Below are 26,862 nucleotides of genomic sequence, written 5' to 3' on the forward strand. Positions count from 1 at the left end.
TTACTTATTGACATATACGGCCATGCGAATTAAAGGGGGCAAGACCGCGAACCTAGCGGCTGAATGGTGAACCAGCATACAACCCGTTTCCACGAGTGCATTTCAAAGCCTTATATTATAGCGTAGGCAACGGTTAATTCATATGCATGCGAAACGAAATCTCTTAGGAATTAGTCATATATAGTTTGCGTATATCAGCGAAGTGTTCTAGGTAGTTTCGCTGCTGAGCAAAGTTAATTAACGATCAGTTTTAAGTTTTATGATTTATGTTGATCGATTTGCATATTATCCTGTATGTTGGAAAATTTTCTGAACTTCAGTTGAACTATACTGTATATATGTGCATGATTGCGTAGGTCAAGTCTTCACTTCCGGTCAAAAATGGTGAGTGGCACTGTATTACCTGGTTCGGTGAAGAAAATGTGTATGTCTTGTTTTAATAGTTCGCTTATCAGATTGTAATCAGAATATTGATTTTCAACAGCAATAATTACATTATTTAAATTGTAAATACATAGCCTTTGAATGTGTCTTTATGAGCACGCATCTACTCCACATGGGTTCGCCATGTGCATGTAGGGATCATATTTTGTAAAATGATTATGTTTGTGATTTGAATTCTTTTTTCCAGCCTTTCAAGAGGTTCGTCGAAACTGGCCGCGTCGCGTACGTTTGCGACGGTCCAAACAAAGGAAAACTTTGTACGATTGTGGATGTAATTGATCAAAGCAGGGTAAGTGAAAACGTAGGTTATATAGTCACGGACATAACTGTAAGTTTTAATAAGTATAAGTATTGGAATAGACTGATGTCGGCAGGTTACTTTGGTATAAATTCGTAAATATGCTGAAAGAAATAGAAACTTTGCGACAAATTTAATTTGCTACCAGTTTTTGGTATTACGTAAACTTCGATTGTTTTGCATGAGTAGGTAAAACTTTACTTCTCGCAGCCCAACGTTTATAACATTAATAGGGAAGTGAAAATAATGTAAATCTTACTTGGAATTCCTTTTAGAGGAGAGATGTGTTCATTGCCATGTCTAGGAACCCACCAGCCCGCCCCGAGAAATATATTTACATTTATAACCTAATAAAGAACAGTAGCTGCCATCGTCCATGGCTCAAGTAGTTTCTTGCATTCTCATTGGTCATGGTGAAAGGAATGTGACGTCATTGCCATCAATGCTGATAAATACATTGCGTTACCAACCCCGGCTGAATAAAAGCACAAACAAAAAAACACCATGTAAAATTACAATGCGGCTTTAACCGTCCGGACCAGTGGTCTTGTCCAGGTCTTATCCTAACCATCCGCACGGCAAGAACCAATCCAGACCAATCGTGTTTCCACATGAAACTAGAGGCGTAGGGCCGCTTCGCGGGTTCTAACCGTCCAGACCAATGGCCTTGTCCACGGCAAGAATCCTAACCGTCCAGACCAATCGTTTTGTCCACGGCAAGAATCCTAACCGTCCAGACCAATCGTGTTTCCACATGAAACTAGGGGCCTAAGGCCGCTTCGCGGCTTCTAACCGTCCAGACCAATGGTCTTGTCCACGGCAAGAATCCTAACCGTCCAGACCAATCGTCTTGTCCACGGCAAGAATCCTAACCCTCCAGACCAATCGTATTTTCACATGAAACTAGGGGCCTAAGGCCGCTTCGCGGCTTCTAACCGTCCAGACCAATGGTCTTGTCCACGGCAAGAATCCTAACCGTCCAGACTAATCGTCTTGCCACCAGCTATCGAAGCACCTCACTCATTAGTTCCTCCGTACAGAGGTTGGCAGCTCTGAGCATAGCTTCACAACATCCTTCCCGAGAAGGCCGCGAGCGTGTAAACAAACGACAGTCGTTCCGCGCGCAGCTGAATGTAGCGAGTGCTGGGCTGCGAGAAGTAAAGCATTGATCCCTTTTATATGTCTTGTAATTGCAGAAAGTAATTTGTACAGCAAATCGACGCACTTTTTTATTACGTTTGAGGCGATATTTTTCCCATTCTTACCGAAGAATTTCCTTCAGATTTGCTTTGAACCTGATGTGTTTCCTCATACAATCTAGGTTCAATATGTGTTCGTTTGTATTGCAGTCGCCGAGCTCGATAGCTGCAGTCGCTTGAGTGCGGCCAGTATCCAGTAATCGGGAGATAGTGGGTTCGAGCCCCACTGTTGGCAGCCCTGAAGATGGTTACCGTGGTTTCCTATTTTCACACAGGGCAAATGCCGGGGCTGTACCTTAACCCTAGAAGTGCCGAGTGTTTTTCCCTAAATGCCAGGCCATTTTCGCATGCATTACACATTTATGTTTTTAACAAATTTAAGCACTTTTAGGTGCAGAAAAGTTAGGCATGCAGCACACCATATTACTCAGAAAGCTTTATTTAAGATGCTTATACAAGTATTAGATCATTTACTTGCTTATCTGGTGCGTATCAGGCGATCAAAAATTTGGAAAACTAAATAGTTTTTCATACTTTCAAGTTCAGCATTAGTAATAAATAACCATTCATTATAATTTTACCTTCCGCAGCCCAGCACTCGCTACGGTAAAAACCTACCCTAGGCACTCCGGTATATAACACACAACTTCGCGGAGAAATATATAAGAATCGTACCTTAAAATCCTTTGGGAAGAGAGATGTGTTCATTTCAATAGCCAGGGACCCACCCAGCCTGCCCAAAAAGGTAGGTTTACTTTTATAACAGAAGGAAAGTTCTCACGCGTCAACCACCATTTGCCGGCCAGTTACGAGCACGGCCATTGGCCGACATGACGTCATTCCCATAATTCCTAACTCTCTGATTCCGTTGCCAACCCGCGCAGAATGAAAACACCGGAATGGAACTAATGTAATTAAGTAGCTGTAACCTATCATTTTAAATCCAGGCCAAGCTCTGTCATGAGAACAGAGCCACACTCCCTTCGAGAGGCTCTTAACTATGGCCGCGGCGCATACTGCCCGCACGGCAAGAAAAAAGTAATTTAGTGGTTGTAACCTAACATATATATACAAAATAATGTAATGAAATTTAAAACCTACCTTAATGCAGGGGAGGGTAGAGATCTCCGGCAGCTCTGAAGAAATGGTGTACTCTCTCTCCTAAGGGGAAAGCACTTTTAAATAGAAATTCGGCAAGGTAGCCTACAAAGTGTCCCTTTTTTCTTCCGAATGCCGGAATGGAGTAGCTGCCGTGTTTAAGGTGACGCCACTTGTTCTCAATGTTTTGGGTGTGGACGGAAACCCCACCACCTGGCATTTGATGCCTGTTAGCCCTATTAACTCTTCCACTCCTCCAAGAGTCAACAAACTGCAGGGAATGGTTTACTCTGAGATGAACAAATCCCTCGTCCTCTAAGCAATCGTATGCTTTCCAACAGTCTGAAATAATAATAGATCCAGGTAAAATCCACTCCTGAATAACCGCTAACAGGGTCTGTTTATCCCTTCTTTCCACAGGAATAACAAAAAAATTCTTGAAATTGTCCCTCTCTACGCCCCCAAACAGCCACTGTCCTGTAATATTCCTTCCCCTGTGATATTTAGATTTACCAAATTTACTTTCGTCAATTTCGACGATCACTCCCACCCCTCCAATTCTCTTTTTGTTCCTGTCTACCCAGGCCACACACACCTCACGGCAAAAGCTCCTCCAGTCAATAATTGTCTGCTTCGCAACACCAAGCTCCAACTGAAGAAGAGGGGTTTGCGGCTTGCTTAAGAGACACCACAACACAGAAAGTAGCCCTATTTGATGTAAGGAAAGTCGTGATTTTTCGAAGAAAGTGTTCTTCCTCGCACTCACGTTCCACGTACACTTTACCCCTCCTACGCGCCGATTGCACCGGAAAATAACTTTATTCCTCACTACACTTAATTTTGTGAGCCCACCACACTTTTCACAGTTCCTCTCTCTCGTTATCAAACCGTGCCGTTGATAAACGTCCAAAAGCTCGTCTAAATTCTGCTCCAAACGATTAAATGAACTAATTTTCACCTCGCAACCTCCGCACAAAGCCATAGCAATACTACAACAAATTTCGCGGGCTTGGCTTTTGGTGGATTTTTCCTTAGTTGGCAACAGTTCGCAGATCGTAAAGGACACTCCTATCGGCAATCCCATGAAGTAAAAATAAGAGCATCACCAGCCGCCGAGCTTTCCTGTACAGCATGCGGAGTGAGTGGAGTGCCTACACTAGGCTTCTGCCCTTGGTACATTCAGCTGTGCACTGTACGACTGTCGTTTGTTTTCACGCTCGAGTGGAATGTTGCCGAGAGGCGATCAGGGCTGCCAACCTCTGTACTTAGGAACTAATGAGTGGTACTTACTGTTGCTGGTGGTGATTATTGTTTAGGATTCTTGCAGTGGACAAGACCATTGGTCTGGACAGTTAGGATTCTTGCCGTGGACAAGGCCATTGGTCTGGGTGGTTCGAAGCGGCGTTAGGCACCGTAGTTTCGTGAGGAAACACGATTGGTCTAGAGGGTTAGGATTCTTGCCGTGGACAAGACCATTGGTCTGGACAATTAGGATTCTTGACGTAGACAAGACCATTGGTCTGGACAGTTAGGATTCTTGCCGTGGACAAGACCATTGGTCTGGACGGTCAGAAGCGGCGTTAGGCACCTAGTTTCGTGAGGAAACATGATTGGTCTGGACGGTTAGGATTCTTGCCGTGGACACGACCATTGGTCTGGACAGTTAGGATTCTTGCCGTGGACAAGACCATTGGTCTGGACAGTTAGAAGTCGCGAAGCGGCCTTAGGCACCTAGTTTCGTGAGGAAACACGATTGGTGTCTTTTCTTTGTGCTTTTGTTCAGCCGGGGTTAGTAACACAATGTACCTATCAGCATTGATGGCAATGACGTCACATTACGTTCACCAATGAGAATGCGAGTAGTTACGCTAGCCATGGCCGTTGGCGGCTGCTGCTCTTATTAGGTTATAAAAGGAAATATACTTCTGGGGGCGGGTTGGTGGGTTCCTAGACATTGCAATGAACACATCTCTCCTCTACAAGGTATTCCAAGGAAGATTTGCGTTATTTTAGCTTCCTTATAATGTTATAAACTCGGTGTTGCAGAAGGAAAAATTTTGCCTAACCACTCGTTTTAAAAAGTCACTATATACAAAACACGCGAAATTTCTTCTAGTTTTTAATATTTTCTCAAAAGTAAAAACAAAATGAAATCACAAAAGAATTATAACTTCCGAGCTGCACACAGTTCCGTCAGCCGCCGAGCACTACTGGGAGTCATTCTCTGAGAGTTTTCTTTTCCTGTCATGCCTCATAGGCCTCAAGAAATGCTGTAATTTATGATAGCATTCACGGTGCAACCCATATTTATTAGAATGGCAATTTACTTTTTCATTTCGGAGACAGTTACATCAAACCAGGTTCGCATACGAGAAAAGGCCTTCATTTCTCCAGAATGTCTTTCAGGTTTTTTTTCGCCGCATAGTCATTACTTTCTTTTGCCAAGAACTTTCAAATCAAGTCCGTAAAGAACAAGTAGAAATACATAATAGGTGTACTGTTTCAGGGCGGACAGACCAAATGCCAGGATCCCTTACGCGGAACTTCCCGGAAACTCGAACTCCGGTTCGGGTGGATGAACCCTGCACCATTTTGGTGTTATGGATACAGTATCATCCAATGAAACGTCGGCAGGCCTGATCTCATCGGAATCACTTTCAACTTGAGATTCTGGCATATATTTTTCTCCGCTCTCAGAAGAATCATCCGCTAAAGAAAATATATTGCTGGAAGAGGAAGCATCCCAATCATCTTCAAGAACTTTGTGAATAGCACTTGAATCACGTAGCTCATCATCCATGATGAACGGTTACACTTCGAAAGAAACAATTTAAGAATAAACTTGATCTGTTGATAGATAGCGAAAGATATTCAGAGAAACTAACAGGAACAGCGAGCGAGCGCGAAGTTACATAGCAATTGAGACGACAGGGAGATAGGAAAGAGTAGCTGAATTTATACCTACCCTGACCTTGACAGTCATTTCCGGCTAGTAAGGAATGTGTGATGGAAGACTTGAAGTTTCCCCTTCAATGTCTTATTAAAATAGCGTAAGTGAACGATAAATGATGTTATGACTGATTAAGCCAGTGCATGTACTATGCGTCGCGCGCAAGACGTTTGGCAGTTCCAGGGTTAGTTAAGGCCACGGCCGATCCTTCCACTTCCTAGGTTTTTCCTATCCCATCGTCGCCATAAGACATATCTGTCGGTGCGACGTAAAACAGATAGCAAAAAAAATGTGTTGCAGTCAGGGGATTGTGGTGAGGTTTATAGCGTGTGGAGTGTGTTGTATACTAACCCTAGCCGAATAATTTCTGATGTATGCTTAGGATCGTAGTCCTGTTGGAAGTAATAGTCGTTTCCTAACCCCAGCTTCTCAGTACTGAGCTTGAGGTTATTCTAGAATTCAGTTTATATACTGAGACCTATCCATATTGCCATCTATACGTACAAAGTTACCAACACCATAAGATACCATACATCCCAATACCATTACCCCTCTGGGGTATTAATTTAGCCCATCATCATATTTCTAATGTTATAAGTGTAAATGAAATCTTACTTGGAGAGCGTCTCGAAGGAGTGGTGTGTTCATTGCGATGTCCACGAACCCACCATCCCGCCCCAAGAAGTACATTTACTTTTATAACCTAATGAACAGTATTACAGGCCATTCTCGTTTCTGAAGTAGCTACTTTCATTCCTATTGGCCAGTGTAAAGTGGCACGTGATCTCGTTCCCCTCAATGATGTTAATCATAATCCATTACCAACCCCAGCACAATAATAGAGCAAGAAAATGTAATATGTTGCTTGTCACTATATCACAGGTTTTGTCCAGATCCTATCCTAACCGTCTGCGCGGTATAAACCAGTCCAGACCAGTAGTGTTTCCACACGAAACTATAGAGACCTAGGGCCGCTTTGTGGCTTCTAACCTTGGGGGCTTACGCACCCAGACCCCCATTGCTTATCCCTATATCACTGGTCTTGTTCAGGTCCTATCCTAACATCTGCACTGCAAGAAAAACTCCACCAATTATGTAAACAATTGCCACCAGCTATCGAAGCATCACTCACTCATTAGTTCCTAAGTACAGAGGTTGGCAGCTCTGAGCACTGCTTGACAACGTCCTCCCCGAGAAGGCTGCGAGCCTGTAAACAAACAGTCGTTACATGTGTGTGAAAGTCTTGTCGTCCGGGCTGAAGTAATGATCCCCTCCAGCCCCGTATTTCACGGTACGAATCACGTTCTTACGGTCCCATTTTGTATTGGCTTTTCTCCAAACGTGTCCACCCATCAACCCGATAGATGTTAAATTTAATTTAATTTCACCAGAGGATATCACAGAAATCTGAACCTTTTTTTATAAATTTGCTCACAGGCTGTAAAAGTTTCTTCTGATTAACCATACTTTCAAATGGCTTTCATCTGGGAGTGCTGGAAATACACCCAGTCTTATTAAGGACCCTGCAAAGAGTTCTAACATGAACGTAGCTTACCTAGGTCTTATTTCAACTATGCTGTAATCTCCAGTGCAGTAACCAGTGAATTTTCCTCTGTTTTGTTGGACCAAGCTTCAACGGTTAGCCAGTTCTTGGTTTATTAGATACCATCTGAAACTTCTATTTATTGACCCTGCAGTCTGGGCATACGTTTTACCTGATTGAATAGATTTATCACTATGTTTCAAACCTCTAATGTGGTGTCCGCTGCTTTATTTTCCATGTTTACTGTAGTTGCCACGCTCAAGTACTAGCGACATGCACTGTCACACTGGAGAGTAGAATGCATACTGAACAACTCCGTATGATTATTTCCTAACATAAGGGAAGCGTTTCCAATACTTCGTCATAGTATTAGCAGTAGGGTTGGAGAGACCAGAACAGTCAGCTATTCCGAAACATTAGGAGCTTGAGGTGGAGTGTTTCGGTACACTGTGCCGGCACACGGAACTGTAAAGCCCATTCACAATGCAAACGTAACGTAAAATTAACGTTAACTTAGAAGTTAGCGGCCATGTTATCTAATGGAACCATTCACAATGCGCCGACGTAAACTTAATTACCAGTCCGTAAAATTAAGGGATTGCAAACTCCAAGCTCTTGCGGTTAATTTTACGTTAGGTTTAAGAACCAGCCGATCAGAGCCGACGTAAACATTGTATTTTGTGCACGAAATAAGGACTTTTTTCGACGAAACACTTGTAATTATCTTTCAAAATCGTTGTGTGTATGTATGATAGAAGGAAAAAGAATTAAAAAGACTCTGTACCATAAATGAATACATGGAAATAAATATCCTGTAGCAATGAAATCTGACGGTAAATGACAGGAGACAAGCTCGCATAGCTGGCGAACGGACGAGAGACAATCCCTGTCGTAGATAAAACAGTGTCTCTGTATATTTCTTAACATTATGACGGACTACTAGTTTACGAAAACGATATCATCGAAACATCTCATCGGGGTGTGATAGCTAGGGGCACAGGAGACCTTACACTTCTTTTTATTACAAAAGGGGAATCAAATCGTAAGATAGTGTCAAACAGTTCAGGTTTCATCCACATGTACAAAACGAACTGATGAGTCATTTCTTACAGTAGATTACCGAAATCGCCTTGACATAACCTTCTTCGATTCAAGGGATGAACCCATTTTCTGCACCATTGCATAGTTTGCCTTTTAAGGTACACAGCTCCCAGAAGCAAAGCAAGAGGTTTTTGAAGTAATATGAATTCCACTACCACATAGTTTGATTCCATCAAGGTATTAAAATATAAAACTGCGAAATAGCCCAAAACGTCCGTGCTAAATAACATGGCAGTGTTTTGATTGGCTGCTGTGTACTCTTTACGTTCATGTTACGTTCCTCCATTGTGAATACCTCTAATTTTACGGCTACGTTACGTCGTTAAGTTTACGGTTACGTTTGCATTATGAATGGGGCCTAACTGTGGGGAAGAGGCAACCTGGCATGCTCAAGTCAGTGGGAAAGTGCCAGTACTGGAGATGCTGTGTGTAGTTATGGCCAGTGTAAAGCTGCACAGAATGTGAAGAAACTGTCGAAACACTGAAATTTGCACCAAATAATCATGTTTAAAGACTGCTTTTAAGATTTTGCTGTCAGTACGAAATACACATAAGTTACCACAATTACAGCGACAATGCGGGTGTTTAAAAGTAACTATTTCAATGGTATTTTTACCAATTAAAATGTATTGGCCTGTATTGTGAGCAATTAGGGCGAGGATAAAGCTTCGCAGCACGTGAAAAATCAGTCGAAATTTTGAAATATGTAGTCTACCTAAAAAAAAATCATGTTTAAGTGTTGCTTATCATGTTTTCATTCATTCTGAAATACACCTGTCGCAATTTCTGTCAGTAGATGTGTTTACAAATATCACAAACATTCTGCAAAGTCTTTTGTACAGTATACATATGTTACTTGGCTTCAATGAAAACTCTCTTACAAAACGGTTGAAAACAAAACAGAACACATTAAGTGATTCTCTTGTACCGAAGGCCAGTGGCCGATGCACAGGACTCGTAGAACAAACAAGATATGACAGAACACCCCTGCACGTGGTAGCACACAGTCGGCTATTGTAGTAGGCAAAGGGCAGTGCATAATGGTGCTCCTGGCAGGATAGCGAGTCACTGTCTCGGTCTCGCTTGAGAATGTCTCGAAACAACTTACACTCTGTGTTCCGACACAACGGAACATAGCTGTGCGCCAGCACAGTGTGCTGAAACGGCCGTAGTGCCCAACCCTAGTACCCACACATGTGAACAATCTATGGACTGTTGTAACTTATAAGATGCGTGTTTTATAATATTCTTCTTGATACTTGTAGGGTCGAAAGGGAATGATACTGTTCCAAAAGCAAATGAACTAATACATCTCAGTCTGCGGTGAATGTACCACCACTCCATTGTGGAGGCAAAGAGGAATCTTCAGAATATTTTTGCTCTGAATCCATTGTGATTGGTATTCAAAACAATTTCAACGTTAAACCACAGTTGTGAAGCTCCGTAGTGATGAAATGGCATCTTGTTGACAGGCGGAACAACACCAGTGCTCGCAGCGGCCAGCTGTCAAGAATAAGTTTTCTACCCAACAGCTCACTGTACCTTTCCGCGTAAATTATAAATTGCAACCACCTGAACAACTATATAATAGTACATTTTAAAAAAGAAACACGTTGATACTCTAGTCTGTTTATTGGTACTGTTAGGTTCACCAATTAAAAATCAGAAAACACCCCGCTGAAATCATATAGTTTTACTATTTATTCAGAAGAAAAAACAAGCACTTCTATATGTCAGCCATTCACATTTTTTTTCAACACCCACACACACTCTCTAACCCAGACATCTCTCTCTACTGCCAACCCTATCATATTAAATTTAATTTCAAATATGTTACAAACTCAACATCCTCCCACCTTGAGTTGTGGGAACAACTCAACACATCATCATTTATCCACATTACAATACAAAACTGAATTTACTATACGCAATACAAAACAGCAAGATCACCTCTCCCCTTTCTTGTCTCTTTTGGAACTAAAAAAAAAAAAACACTTGAGATAAATATCACATAGAATAAATGGACACTTGTGAAAAAATATCACTCAATCCTCAAATCTTTTGGGTTTAATCACCAGTCTCCCACTACTAGTTTTCAGTTTGGAGCTATCGGTCGATGATTTAATTGTCCTTCGGTCACTTTCTTTCTTTTCACACAGCTTAAATTGTCTGAAGGCGTGGTCTTCTGCAGATGTCACTTCGAGTGGGTATACCTTCTGCACCGGTCTCACGAGTACCCCTCTTTCAGTCTTCAGGCGAACAAGTCTCACAACACCACCTTTGCCAGGGATAACTTCCCTTACTCTTGCCAACGGCCAATTCAGTCTCTTGGAGTTGTCATTGTCTATTAGTACTACTTCATCCACGAAGGGTTTGAACTGACTTTTTGTAGGGTGGTTCTTCTGAATTAGTTGTCCAAGATATTCATTCCTAAACCTCAACCTTAAAGTTTCTTTTATTTTCTGTCTATATCTGTATCTTTTGTCGAATCTTACATTTTCTATCATGTCGATATCGGGCATTCCAACCTCCTTGACCTCTTGCAGAAACATTGCAGGGGTTATTGCCATCAGGTCACTCCCATCATTGGACAGGTAGGTAAGGGGCCGAGAATTCATCACAGCTTCGATGTCACACAAGACTGTCATCATTTCTTGGTACGACAAGCACGAATTTCCCAGAACTTTCCTGAGCATTTGTTTGAAAACACCAATCAACCTCTCCCATCAACCTCCCCACCATGGTGCAGCAGGAGGATTCAATTTCATTTGCAGAACTATATTCAACAATTTTATCCCACTGAATCGTCTCCAAGGCATTACAGACGCCATGAAAATTCGTCCCATTATCACTGTAGACCATCGCTGGCCTTCGTCTGGATACAAAGCATTTAAAGATAAAAATTTCATTGTTCCGTATTGAAATTATTAACATTAAAAATTTAAATAAGAATGTAATTACTACATTTCTTTCTTTTATGTATTGAATTGGTTGAACTTCAATTATTTAATTTTTAATGGATACAAAGCGTCGAAAAGCTTCTAGGAATGTTGAGGTAGCCAAAGATGTCACAAGCTCCAGATGGACTGCACGAAAAACAGCACACGTGAACAAACAGACCCAGGCTTTCTCTCCTCCTCTCAAAATCAAAGGTCCTGCAAAGTCTACCCCTGATATCTCAAAAACCGAAGCCTCTCTCACTCTGTCAACGGGTAGATGAGCCTGTTCCGCTTCAAGATGTTTTCCATGGTATCTTCGGCAGACAACACATGATGCGATTGCACTTTTCACAGTTCTTCTTCCACCGAGGATCCAGTATTTCTCTCGGAGCCCGCTGAGCAGAATCTGTGTACCATCATGACATAACTCTTTTTTTCCCTAATGAGAGCACGAACTAAAGCATGTTTTGCAGGAAGGATAATAGGACAGCGGAAAGCGTAATCATCCAGACGTGCTATTATCTTTGTTTTCAGTCTCATCACTCCCTCGTCATCAGTGAAAACACAGTGTGTGTTAAATCTCTCGTCCTTTACATCTATAAAACACTCTTTTTGTATGAACTTCATCACAATTTTCTCCGCTCTGGTTGTCTCCTCAACTGATAGTTCTGCGTATATCCTAGTTAATTTTTGCTGTCGACAATTGTGCAGAAATCTCAAGATCCACCCCATCATGCGAACTGTTGTCCGAAAACTCAAGAAATAGTCGAGGTGCCACTCTTGCGTGTTTGACTTATTTTCTATTGCGGTCATAGTGTTGACTTTTCTTCTTTTTTCTTCGAACACTTCTTCATCGTTTCTTGTAACTTCGGAGCAGGGCCTTTGAGTAGGGGATTGTTTCAGCCATTTCGGACCCTCCCACCATCTCTGTTCCAGTAAATGCTTTGGATCACATCCTCTTGATGCCAGGTCATCTGGATTCATGGTTCCTGGAACATGTCGCCACTGTTCAGTTCTGGATAATCTTCGGATTTCTTGAACTCTATTCCATACGGAAGTTCCCCAAGGTTCATCTAATTTTATCCAGGATAACACTGTCGATGAGTCACTCCAATAATGAACAATAATTTCTTTTGACCTTAAGGATGGTAACACTGATGTGGCAAGTCTAACACCTATAGTAGCTGCTAATAATTCCAGACGTGGTATGGTGAACTTCTTCTTGGGTGCCACTCGTGCCTTTGCTTGTACAAGCTATAGATCCATGTTATCAATCCTCTGTACTCGCAAGAATATAACTGCTGCATATGCGGTTTGACTAGCATCGCAGAATATATGTATAGAGATATCTTCAACCGACTGCAGCCTTCCAATCAGACATCTGTGAATCTTAATCTCAGCCAGGAGAGGTAGTTCTTCCAACCATTTCAGAAACCTTTTCTTTGTCGGTTCATTTACCTCAGTGTCCCAGTCCAGCTCAGAAGCCGAAAGTTCCTGCAGAATTAATTTAGGGCAGAGAGATACAGGACATGAAAAACCAATAGGATCAAATACTTTATGAGCAGCTCTGAGTATTGTCCTCTTTGTTATTACATCAGGTATGATATCAATGACATGTGCCAGATTCAACTCAATAGTATAGTTTTCTTTATTCCAAACGAGTCCTAACACTTGTGACAGGTTTTCAGTTGTTTTGTCGTGAGAATACTCCCACCCTCGCAGGTTGAAAGATGCCTTCTCCATAATTATTTTTGCCTCTTTCATGAATGAATTGCTCAGTTTCATTGTTAACACTTGTACAATTATCTACATAGAAACATTCTCTCAGCCTTTCTATTGTCGGAACCAAGTAGGGATTGTTATCAACTGCTTCTCCATCTCGCTCAAATGGAATTCTATTGTTGCCGACAGCAAGAAAGGAGAACATGCAAGACCGGAAACAACTCTATTATGACGAAATACTTTCATCTTTTCTGTACTTTCCTTATCCCACCTAAAAAATCTTAGAAAGTCACGGTCTCTAGGATAGCCGTTTATTTGGAGAAATGCCTTTTCTATGTCTGCGATGACTCCAATATCATTTTCTCTGAACTTCAGTAATGAATTAGGAATCAACTCTATAAGGTTAGGTCCTTTTTCAATACAATCATTTAGAGAAGGAGTGTTCCTCTGTTTCGCAGAGGCGTCAAATGCAGGTCTTATCTTGGTGGTGCTGGTCTCTTTCAAGACAGGTTGATGTGGTAAATAGTGTCCGCCATTCACCAGCTCTTCTTCAGATACCATTGCAATAATTCCTTGCCCCATCCAATCTTCCTAACTCGTTCATTCTTCTCGATGGTAGATTCCTTTTCTGCAGGATCAGTAATTCCAAGAATTTCTAAGTCCCAGAGATCACAAATTTTTGTTTGCTTTGAAAACAATGTCACCAACAGTGACGCTGCATCCCTTCTAGGTTTATTACTTGTAATTTTTCCCATTAGTGTCCACCCTAGAACAGTCTCAACTAGAACTCGACCACACTTTAGTTGATGTGTCCTCCCAGTAAGCAATTCACCTGCGACATCTGCCCCCAGTAGAATCTGTATGGGTCCTCGGTCTTGTACATCTGTTAAACAAATCTTCACATCCACATACCTGCCAACCCTTCCGATTTACCCGGAAACTTTCCGGTTTTTAACTCGTCTTCCGATTTTCCGATTTATTTTTACTTCTTCCTATTTTTGACCAATATAACTTCTAGTACGGCCAATACTCTTCCCCTACGATAAATTCTTATGTGTTTGTGTAATTTACGAAACCTCATTTTCAAGAGTATTTATTTGATGCTTTATTTCGTGAGTATTTCGTCCTGCGCCTTCGTGTATCGTGTTTCCCGCTCACCACAGCAGCGTGTCCGCTTTATACAGCTGGGGATTCGGGGCGGCAATTGTCCTAGCAAGACAGGCTGGCGCGCGCTAGCGACTCAGTTAATCGGGATGAAAGAATGAGTTAATTATTGTTGTTCGCGCGCTGTTAACATCGTTTCTCTGCGTAGTTTCGTCGGAGTTTTAGGCCCCTTTTTTTTTTGCATTTGTATGCTTTCCCCCACTGTCAAAGTCATATGTTAATAATGTATGGGATATATAGAATTGTTTTGTATGTGGTAGTTTCGCGTATTTAAGTGCATCATTTTAATGAGTTGAATGTTTTTAAGGGGGTTGTGTCGGTGACAGTTTCAGGTAGTTTATTTTCTCGTTAAGGCCAAAAATATAACAAACGTTATCTCCAAGTGTTCAGAGATACCTATAAATTTCCGTTCATTTTACCGTCTGATAAAGAAACTACCATATTCTTTCGCGTAATTAACGCCCTTGCATAATTTACGCATCCCAATATTTTTGGGTCCAAAGTGGACAAAAAACAAATGTTCACGTATTTGACGCTCCACAACTTCGAACATCCATCACGCAGCTCCGGATGCGTTTCGAAATAAAGATGTCAACTACTCAAGTAGCAAGCTTCCTATTGCGAAAGCGGGCATTCCAGATACAGGGCAACGTGCTGTTATTAGCCGGCACTAGTTTGAGTGTTTCGGGTACGTGACATTCTGTGATCACAAAATTGTCAGTCCACAGTATTCGAGTAATACTGCATCATACTAACTCGCGGTGATCAGTTACGCCGAAACATACGGGAAGAGGGCAGCGAGTATTCAATGCCCAAATGAAAAGTGCGTTACCGCGGTAACAGAAGTGCACGTCAAGCGGCCAACATGTCTCGCAAAGCATTTCGCGGACCAAAAAGTTGCAAGTTTCCGCAAGTAGAGAAGGATCTGCTTAAATATATGATTTTGTGACGCAACGTTGGATAAGCAATTTCTCACGAAATGCAGTATTTTAAAGAATGTGAAATAACCGCTGCACATGGAATCAGTGTCTCGGATTTGAAGGTTAGCCGAGTCTTGATTAATTTTATGACGAGAAATGGACTTCCTCTTCGGCGAAGATCATCATCATGCCAAAAAATGGCGAATGATTTAAACCATTTTCATCGTTTTGTGATTGAGAAGCGTAAAGTGAGGAATATTTGATCTCCCTTATAGGAACCGCAGATCAGACGCCAATCAGTTTCCATATGCCACCAAGTCGAACAATCGATAAGAAAGGATCATACAGTGTTATCGTACGCGCTACCGGAAGCAAAAAGCAACGATGTACTGCAATGCTTGCTATAACAGCTGATCTCAGAAAGCTTACACCTTACATTGATCTAAAACGAAAAACAATGTCCAAAGCAAAATTTCCGCGAGTGATCCACGTTCGTATTCAAGAAGAAGAAGAAGGATGGATGGACACGTCACTCGTACAAGATTGGATACGAACGGTTTTGCCGGTATGTCATTGTTATGGCATTACATGAATTGTACTTTTATTAGTTCATGTTTTCACTCCAGGTCGTATTGTCAGCTCGTAATGGGAAGAATATTTTCCAGTCGGTACTTCAATCCCACGTGTCTAACTTACCTGATGTACCCTATTTGAATTTTCAGGAAAAATCTCGCTCCAGAATTTTACGCCAAATGACGATAACCGCAAACGAGTTGAACCAGTTGTGTTTTTATATTATTTTTGATGTATCTTTTAAATGTAAATGAATTGTAAATATCTTAATTGCGTGAATAATTTACGCATCCGAAGTTTTCACCTGTATTTTTCGTCAAAAAGTGCGTTAATTACGCGAGAAAATACGATATTATGCATTTTGTTGCGTGTGTCGGTGTGACATAAATATTATTATTCGTTTAAGTGTCATAAATGATAATGATAAGGTACATTTTCTTGTAACCATTTTTATGTTTTGGTAGTTTAAGATTTGAAATTTAACGGTCAATTCGCATTGTAACTGTAGATATGTATGCCTTTTATCTTCACCTTTTTTCACCTAGACCTTGGTGGAATATATGTGATGAAATCCAGGAATAAAAAAATCTTCCTATTTTTGGTTTCTAAAAGTTGGCAGGTATGCATCCATTATCTCATCACTCCAAGTACCATTCCTAACATATGGGACATCTTCACAAATTATTTCTTGGCTCAAAACTTGCAGTTCCTTGGAATAGTTTCCCTCTAATCTTCTTAAACTTATGTTGTAACAATTGTGCTTTACCTCTTGGGAACATGCTCCACCAAACAGAGTGTATTAGTTTCCTTTCCGACTGACTGGTACCCCATTTGTTCAGCTAGGCCACGCACAATGTAAGATTTAGTAGACCCGGTATCAGTGATCGCTCGCACTGTTTTTTGTTTACTCTTACCCATAACAACTGCCAGAGTTTGCAAATATACCTCAGGAGAACAAGAGACGTTAGCCATAGTCTTACCTACATGAGTGGCATCCTCACTAATCGACTTTCTTTGTCTTTGTTACCAAGTTTGTAACGCATTAGTACCACATGCTTCCCACCACAAACAATACATCTAATAATGGATTTACAAGCTTTACTTTGATGAACTCTCTTTAAACAATTAAAACAACAGTGCTTGTTACTCAAGATTTTCCTTTCCTCTACAGTCATTTGTTGAGCTTTAATGCATTCTGAACTTGAATGAGGTTTATGACAAAATACACACTCCTGTCTTTTAGAAATATCAGTAGATAACAAGGCAGAAGCGATGGGGACATTTGGTTCACAGGCTTCCCTTGGTTTTTTGCCTCCCTTAATCTTGAGCCCTTGGGATGTATTAATGTTGAACCCTTTCATTGCTAATGGAATTCTTTCCTCACTAACAACTTCACTTTGGAGAAAAGCCATGAGCTGTTTCAAACGATCTTTAGAGACAGAATCACATCTGAAAGAAGTATTCCTTTGCCAGGCCCTTAGTAAGTCTTCTGGCAAGGATGATTCAATTAAGGGGTATAGCATTGCAGTGCACTTTTCTGTAGTTACTCCTAAACTTTCCAGAGACCTGAGATGTGATTCTAATTTATCACATAAGCAGAGGTGCCAACTATTACGGATTTCACCTCACGATTACGGAGTTACGGTCAAAGGGGAAATTATTACGGAAAAGCTGACATAAAAAATTATAAAATTCTTTTATTAACAACCACCTACTCAATACAATACAATTGTATTTAATATATTATCCTCAATACGGTTCTATTATGAGATTAATTCCATGTAACAAAGCTGACATTATCACGAAAAAATAATTTTCGACGGAAATAAAATAAAAGGAAAAATGATGAGTCCTTTTGAGTCTTTCTCCTAAACTGTCTATATTTCAATGCTTGTGAGTTGGCAACGATACTTTTTCGATCGTGACTTCCTTTTGCTACCTATAAGCATTGTAAAATTCATTGTGAATGTAGGAGCTCAGGCGCTGCTCTTCTCCACTACACATCCTTCAGTAATGTTGTATTTGCGTGTTAAGTGTACCTGACAGTTGACAGAAAGATTGAGAAAGAAGTGAGGCCTACATTAAGCACATCTGGACTGGTATCTCTTATGGTTCAGAAAACAAAAATGTTATCACATTCGGAAGGATGCTTCAAGAAAAACTGCACTGACAAGCAGCTGCGTGAGAAACAAGCTACGAGGAATGTTTTATCACAGGACCAACAGGTTGCGTGCAAATATTATTGTGTAATATGATATACTTTTGGATAGATTGCTAGAGGGAAGGGCAAAAGGGGTGTCATTATCAAGAAGGAAGGAGCATGCTTTGGACTTGGCTCGAAATTTTTCTCAGGTGCGGAGGGCGATTACTGATAATCCACTTCAAAGTTTTCACCTCTGCGTAAGCTACTAAGTGTTGGTTTTTCTGTAGAATTTACTGCATTGGTTAAAACTAGCTTCAGTAGTTCACAAACGTAAACTTCTATCTGTAAGTCCTCCCTACCATATCGAGCTTGAAGACTGTATATCGCTTTATGATAATTGTCGGCAGTCGGGGGGAAACTTGTGACTAACTCGTACGCTCTAGAACCTTCTATCATAGCTTGAATGAGATACTGGAATTTATCTTCCTCCCCCACATCCTCATCTTCGTGTATTTTACGGAACTGACTCCAAAAATATAACCAGTCAATCATTTCCCCAGAAAACTTCAATTCTATTTTTGGAAGCCTGTATTTCTTTCTTTCAACTATATTTTCATTTACTGCACTTTCGGTAGAGTGGTATTCAAAAATCTTGTTGCTTTAGCCCTACAGCTCAAGAATTTACGTCTATATTCATCAGTTGATTCTTGCTCATCTGCTATTTGATCAACCTCACAATTATCATCTATCATCTGTTGAAATACCAATCCATCTAAATTAGCGATACTATCATACCTTTCTTGAAGGATTTCTAGTTGTACCTGAATTTCTTCTGTGTCTGGTTCACCGTCTTGTAACGATGACATAACCTCGTATACTCGTGTAAATAACCACCGCTTTATGGTCCTTGCTTTCGTGAGGTTTTCCATCTTTTTTTTCACGGGGGTCTTCCTTTATTAATGATGTCCTGTCACGGTCGCCAGTAAATGTTAGGTTCACCAATTAAAAATCAGAAAACATCCCGCTGAAATCATATGTTTTACTATTTATTCAGAAGAAAAAACAAGCACTTCTATACGTCAGCCATTCACATTTTTTTTTTCAACACCCACACACACTCTAACCCAGACATCTCTCTCTACTGCCAACCCCATCATATTAAATTTAATTTCAAATATGTTACAAACTCAACAGGTACAGCATGGTAGTAGTACCGAGGGAAAACGTTAAGTGCTTTGTGTCGTTTCTATGGCACTGAAAACTTTCATTGCAAGATTTGACAATGTACTATAATCTTAGTTTCACAAATAATTTCAGCAGTACCTTCACAGCATTCATGGGGAAAATTAGGTATTTCCATTAGGGAGTTAACACTGTACCACATACGGACTTGTGAGCATTCTCCTCAAACATACAGGAAGGCATTCCTTAAAAACTAATAAAGTAGAACCTCGATTATACTTTCCCGGAAAGTAAGTGTGACAGTTCATTACGATTTTTTTCACACAATTAACACCACGCTTCTGGTTTCCTTTTATAGATTCACTTCCGTTTCGACTAGAATGTCAATGAACCCACATTCTTAACAACACTTTGGCATTGCATCAAATTGAGATGGTCCATAAAGGTCCAATTTAAACATCGTTCTTCAACCTTCAACTACAACTTCGTATTTTTTCATCAGAGTGAACCACATCACCATATGCCATTGATTTTCGACTCTTGTCTGTTGTAAACAAATAATTGCAGGTCACTTCACCATCTTTCATCATTATTTTATTCAACATTATTTTTTATTAAATACGATTTTCATCGTCATTTTCATTGTAACCGCTGGTTGGCCAACATAATTTTATAGCAATCTTATCACTTGTTCATAACAGACTGTTGCTTTGTTCATTTTAATTATAATAGAAACCTTCTAATGTCAATATTAATAATACTTTCACCAATTGTATATTTCCTCACTCATTGTAATATCTTTAAAAACCAACTTCATTACAAGTCTTTTACCGTATGTTAATTTTAGTTCAAGTCTCTCCAAGGCTTTTTAAAAATTTGTTTTATTTCATGTACATGTAAATCAGGTGCCTGATTTTATTTGAAGGTTAAGATAATGGCTGATGATGCCTAAATACAAGACGAAACATGTACCATTTTAGTTAACATGCCAATGTAAATCAACTAAGACAAGACTTATTGTATTGATTAGGTGGTCAAATTTATAAATTAACTTATTGTCATTATTCCAATCAAATATCATCAATACGGATCAAAAATGATATTTATCACGTGTTCTTAATTCGTCTGAAATATCCTCAGGCCTTCTGTGCATCGTTTCAGTTGAAAATTTGTGATTCTTAAGAAGGGTGGTAATTTTATTCTTGTTCTCTGCATCTGTAATTTCAAGTCCAACTGTTTGGAGATCCTCTTGAATTTCTTTGATCCAATGCCCTCCTGTTTTCTTTCTCAGATTTCTCATCACTAGTTGTCGTAAAATCCTGTTTTCTGGTAATCGTAAGATGTGAAAGAAATAAGAGATTCTTTTCATCATCATGCTGGTAACTGGGTCAATTTCTCGATAGACAGTTCATTTGGGAGGATTCTTCAGACTCCTTCAACCCGGTACTTTTTATTTATGCAAGTTCTAATAATTCTTTTCCGGTTTGATGAGCTGATCCGTTCTTTCATTTTTAATTTGGAAGGTTTCGGAAGCATAAGTGGCTTCAGGCAAAGTTACAGTTTTGTAGTGTTGGATCTTAGGCCGCTATTAGCCGTGGGCGACTAGTTGCACCACTTGTTGCCAGAGGATTTAAGTACCGGGCGATCAGTGGCGCAACTTGTGAATAATTGCTTGGTTCATACCGGAGAATAGTCATTTGAGAGAATGGCGTCCTACAAAGAACTTCTTTTTGCTCTTCTATTAAGAAGGAAAAACAGAACTGTTAGGAAAATGTGGAAACATCCTATATTTGTTTCTCGACTGACTAGAGGTTTATATTGTACATTGTTTGACGATCTAAATGAGGATGACATTAAATTTTTCAATTACATGCACATGTCAGTCATTTTACGAATTGCTCGGCTACATAAAAGAAGAAATAATGGGAAACGACACAGAACTAAACAAGTGTTTCGGAGCTGAGCTGTAATTCACTAATATAGCCATATAATGGATCAGTGGTACTTGTAAACGATTATCAAATTTTTATGGGTATTATATATATTTCCATGTAAGAGGTAGTAGTAAACATTTTATAATACATACCGGGTGAGTTGGCCGTGCGGTTAGAAGCGCGCAGCTGTGAGCTTGCATCCGGGAGGTAGTGGGTTCGAATCCCACTGTCGGCAGCCCTGAAGATGGTTTTCCGTGGTTTCCCATTTTCACACCAGGCAAATTAATTAAAGCCACGGCTGCTTCCTTCCAACTCCTAGCCGTTTCCTATCCCATCGTCGCCATAAGACCTATCTGTGTCGGTGCGACGTAAAGCCACTATATATATATTTAATACCTAGAGTATTCTTCTCGCCTACAGGTTTTGCTTAGAATTCTGGAATTAAGTTCCTTAAAATGCTGTTCCAAGAATTCATTGTTTCTATTTTGCCAGTGTAAACTTCAGTTCTGGAATCCCAAGTGACTGGTTTTCATTCTGCTTCAAGAATGGTCTTCAGTATTTGACTTTCAAATAATTTTGCCATTTCCTTCATTTCCTGTTGTAGTTTATTTGATGTCTCCGTGTTCAATAAATAAACTATCTCAATAAATAAAATATTCACTTTACCACAGCACGAGACCAAACAAGGTAATGAAGAAAGATAGTGGTTAGGTGGATCGCTGACTCAATTGCGTTCTTATCTTCCGCATTACGTCAAGCTGGTGTGAGAACACAAACTTGAGTGACGTTTCCGTATGCGCGGGGAGGTACAGCGGGCAACTAGTTGCGCCACTAGTCGCCCACAGCTTATAGGTTACCTTTACTGCAATGCCCCGTCACGCATTTGAGCAACTAAAGGTCGCCAGAGCAGTTGCGGCCGGTAACTAGTTGCTCAGTTGCGTCAGTAGTCGCCCGCGGCTAATAGTCTCCATCTGATCCAGTGGTCCGTGACTCGCCAGAGCAACTAGTTGCGCCACTAGTCGCCCACGGCTAATAACGGCCGGCCTTAGTGTCTATTGACAAGCATTTTTTTTTATAAGTTGACCAGGTTAGAAATTGTGCGTTTTTCATTTTGTTGGTTCTCTTTATCCATGTTGCTTTCTAGCTTAAGTTGTGCATAATGATTTCTCCAAGGTATTTAAATTGTAGGACTATGTTAATTTTTTGATCATTTATGATAACTTTGTTTATGTCGAGGGGTTTCATTGGCATGATCTGATTTTTCTCAGAGGATATGTGTAATCCTATTTTTAATGCAATTTTCAGGAGACTGGTGATTGATCACGGGCTTCGTCCATGTCAAGGGCTAAAAGAGCTAAATCGTCTGCAAACGCTAAGCAGTTCGTCCTTATTGAGGGTTTTGCTCCAATTTTGATTTTAGGTGGTTTTTTTTTTTCCCCATGATGTAATCTAGAGCCACATTGAAGAGCAATGGGGATAATCCATCACCTTGTCGGAGGCCTGTATTTATAATACCAATATAAATGGTCCATTATTGGACATTATAAATTTTCCAGCTCATTCCTGTTGCCTGCGTTTCGCCCTCGTGTGCTAGGTTGGGCTCGTCAGTTGGTACCTAGCACACCTACCAAGACACATGGCTAGTGCATACCGTGGAGGCCAGTGCGTAGGCTACTTGAAAATTTATAATGTCCAATAACGGACTATTTATATTGGTATTATAAATTTACTCATTCAGGACAAAATTTCAGATTCCCTACGGGAATCAACATCTGTATCATCGGCCTGTATTTATTGTGAAAGCATTTGACTTTTCTCCCCTGAAATTTACCTTTGAAATTGTGTTTGTTAAAGTTAGTTCAATAAGGATTTTTTAAAAGAGTAGGTCTGTGTATACTATCATAAGTAATAAGTATACATATTGCTTTTTTACTTTTATTTATGTTCAGCCAAATTGTTGGTGGTTCATTCGTTTAAACCGGATTTTCAGTTTTCCCGTGCTGCAGGTTTTTTTTTCCAGGGTTCCTCCAAAAAATGTAGAATTGAGGTTCCACTGTATAACATACTGCTTCACATAGTCAGGCTACCAAAAGCACTATTATGTTCATTTTTGAAATGACAAATCTTAAGACTATCATTTAGAGAATCCGTCTCATCTTCTAGAAACTGTACGTGTACGAGGGTGAGTCAATAAATAAGTCGCAAAACTGAATTGAGGCAAAAATAATCAAAGTAACTTTCTGACATTTATTTCACTTTTCCACATATTCATCCTGTACATTCTGGCACTTATCCCATCTCTTTAACAAGTCCCTGAAAGCCAGCTTTGGTTACTGTCGCAAGCCAACGTGTAACCTCATATATTACGGCATGGGGCCGAAGACCTTCGATGTTAGGCCCCTTCAAACAACAAGCATAATCATCAGATTACGGCATCATCTGTATCAAAATGATGGTCACCCAAATGATTTTTTAGGGGCCCAAACAGATGAAAATACTGGGGGCTAAGTCAGGACTGTACAGTGGATGATCGAAATGCTCCCCATCTCTGATGCTTAACCTTCCATGGTTAAACTACTGGATCCAATTGAACACAGCTTTCCGTGAGCAACAGTTTTCACCATAGACGGGATGCATTTCGCGATGCACTTCTTATGTGGACAGTCCTTTGGCCTGCAAAAAACTCACAACTGCATGCTGTTCTCCTCATGTACAGTCATTTAACACATGTGCCATTGTGCACTAACAGCCTCTGACTGACTGACTGATTGCCTACGAGATGTACGACAAGCATACATATGCTGCCGTCTGCTGGCAAAACTTGTGCGCATAATTTCCAATGGTAAACGCACACTCACGTTTGCGACTTATTTATTGACTCGCCCTCGTATTACACAATCATGAATAGAAACTGTTTTAACAAGTAACCAGACACATAATTCATGCTATTTAACTCTCCAAAATATTTTGACAGTTCTGCATTCAGTACATCAATAATTGATTGAACATTAACACCAATGATGACAATTCAAGTTTATGAGCACTTTTTATGAACAACATTGTCCGGCTCCATGGCTAAATGGCTAGCGTGCTGGCCTTTGATCACAGGGGTCCCGGGTTCGATTCCTGGCATCATTGGTTATTTCCGCTGGCATGAGGGCTGGGTGTATGTCATCTTCATCATTTCATCCTCATCATGGCACACAGGTCGCCTACAAGCGTGAAATCAAAAGACTTGTCCTTGGGCACTCCCGGCACTAAAAGCCATACGCCTTTTTGTTGTTGTTGTTGTTGTTTGAGTCATCGGTCCATAGGCTGGTTTGATGCAGCCCTCCTTGCCACCCTATCCTTTGCTAAACTTTTCATTTCTACGTAACGTTTGCATCCTACATCTGCTCTAATCTGCTTGTCATATTCATACCTTGATCTACCCCTACCCTTCTTACCGCCAACACTTCCTTCAAAAACCAACTAGGGTGTCTTAAGATGTGTCCTATCGTGCTATCTCTTCTCGTCAAATTTTGACAAATCAATCTCCTCTCACCAATTCGATTCAGTATCTGTTCATTCATGATTCGATCTATCCATCTCACCTTCGGCATTCTTTTGTAACACCACATTTCAAAAGCTTCTATTCTCTTTCTGAGTTAGTTATCGCCCGTGTTTCACTTCCATTCAATGCCACGCTCCAGATGAATGTCTTCAGAAACATCTTTCTGATTCCTATATCAGTGAAGTAAGCAAATTTCTTTTCTTACGAAAGCATTTCCTTGGTTGTGCTATTCTGCATTTTATGTGCTTACTTTTGCCATCGTTAGTTATTTTACTAACCGAGTAACAATATACGTCTACTTCCTTCATTTCTTAATCTAATATTTCCTGCATCGCCTGTCTTCAACTGCACTCCATTACTTTTGTTTTGGACTTATTTATTTTATCTTGTACTTCTTACTCAAGACTTTGTCAATACCATTCAGCAACTTCTCAAGATCTTCTGCCTGCAGTTTCAGATAAAATAACAATATCGAAAAATCTCAAGGTTTTGATTTCCTCTCCTTGGATTGTGATTCCCTTTCCAAATTCCTCTTTGATTTCCTTTACGACCTGTTCTATGTAAACATTGAAAATGAGGGGGAACAAACTGCAGCCTTGCCTCATTCCTTTCTGGATTGCTTTTTATCCTTTCTGGATTGTTGCTTCTTTTTCAAAGCCCTCGGTTCTTATCACTCCCGACTGATTTTTTATACTGATTGTAGATAATTCTTTGTCCTCGGTATCTGATCCCAATCAACTTCAGAATCTTAAAGAGCTTGGTCCAATCACAGTTATCAAATGCCTTTTCTAGATCTATGAACGTCATGTACGAGGGCTTGTCCTTAATTCGATCCTCTAAGATCAGACGTAAAGTCAGGAGTACACCTCGGCGATCACAGAAAACTGTTGCCATGAGTTTCCTGGTGGACAGAACTGTTTTTAATTTTTTTTAATTTGGTGGGTGAATTAGCATGATGCCACTCTATTGACTTTCGTTTACTCTCAGTTGATGCATAACAAACCCATGTTTCGTCCCCAGTAATGATGCGAGTCAGGAAAGAGTCTCCTTCATCGGAATAACGTTCCAGAAACGTCAGTGCTGCAGCCATACGCTTGGTTTTGTGCTCATCGTAGCATGCGAGGGACCCACCTTGCACAGATTTTTTAATAATGCAGATGGTCTTTGACAATTTCATGAACAATTGTTCGAGACACATTAGGAAAATGTTCAGAGTTCATCAATTGTGACGCGGCGATCGTTCCTCACGCATTCGTCTCCTGCGCTCAGCAGTTGGTCTGTAATGACAGATGGTCTAAACGATCACAGACTCAACACAGGCAATGCTAGCATCACGCAACCTCGCACAGAGCAGGCAGACAAGCCACTTATGCTGTCTGACCTTGCCCAGCGGCTGCCCAAGTCGTCAGCGCTTCATGCGGTGTTAACGGGTACTACTTTCCGGATGGCCCTCGTACATTACCGTGGACTTTTGTTGCGCATATATCAACGTTGAGCTTTGCTGTCGTGGAGATATTGTTCAGTCGTGTTGACTGGCGATGGTTTTTGTCATAATTGTCTTACAGTGTAAGGATGCATGGTCTTCGCTCAATATCGACAAGGAAAATTGTGAAGATGATTATAAAAATGAAAACATTGTTGTAAAGGAATGATTGCTTGAAGAATAAGACAAGAGGAACTCGTGAAAGAAAGGACGACTTCCTTTACAGTAGAGCTGGCAGAAAACTAAATGTCGAAAGCTCATGAAATTGATCATCAATAACATTACATTGACCATTGCTTTTGTGATGTGCTTTCTCTGCTGTTGCCACTCATCTCCGATAGATGGGTGAGTAGCTGGGGAGTTAGATAACTTTCTTCTTTAGCATGCCGTTCCTCTGGTTAATAAATTTTCTGGTACTACTGGTAGATAACACACTGGTTCATGATAGTATTCCAGCTGTTCGATCCCTACTGAGGCACTGATTGGAATGAACCGTGTGCACACTTATCGGAATAATAGCAGAGGAGTGTCTGTCTGTCTACGGCCTGGTCATTGCAGCTCTGAAACGTTGGACTCTTAGATTGGCAGCATAGTACTGTTCATTAAAAGTGAGAAA

General features: G+C 40.5%; 1 protein-coding gene across 1 annotated transcript in view; it reads left to right on the forward strand.

Moving 5' to 3' along the window:
- Positions 1 to 202: 202 nt before the first annotated feature.
- Positions 203 to 26,862, forward strand: part of RpL14 (ribosomal protein L14) — a 39,996-nt gene continuing 13,336 nt past the window's right edge. Inside the window, exons 1-2 of the mRNA XM_067142321.2 lie at positions 203 to 384; positions 632 to 733. Of these exons, the coding sequence (XP_066998422.1) occupies positions 382 to 384; positions 632 to 733 (105 nt within the window). The 5' untranslated portion in view covers positions 203 to 381. The remainder of the gene's footprint in view (positions 385 to 631; positions 734 to 26,862) is intronic.

Source organism: Anabrus simplex, chromosome 1, assembly GCF_040414725.1.
Source record: "Anabrus simplex isolate iqAnaSimp1 chromosome 1, ASM4041472v1, whole genome shotgun sequence".
Classification (NCBI taxonomy): Eukaryota; Metazoa; Arthropoda; class Insecta; order Orthoptera; family Tettigoniidae; genus Anabrus; species Anabrus simplex.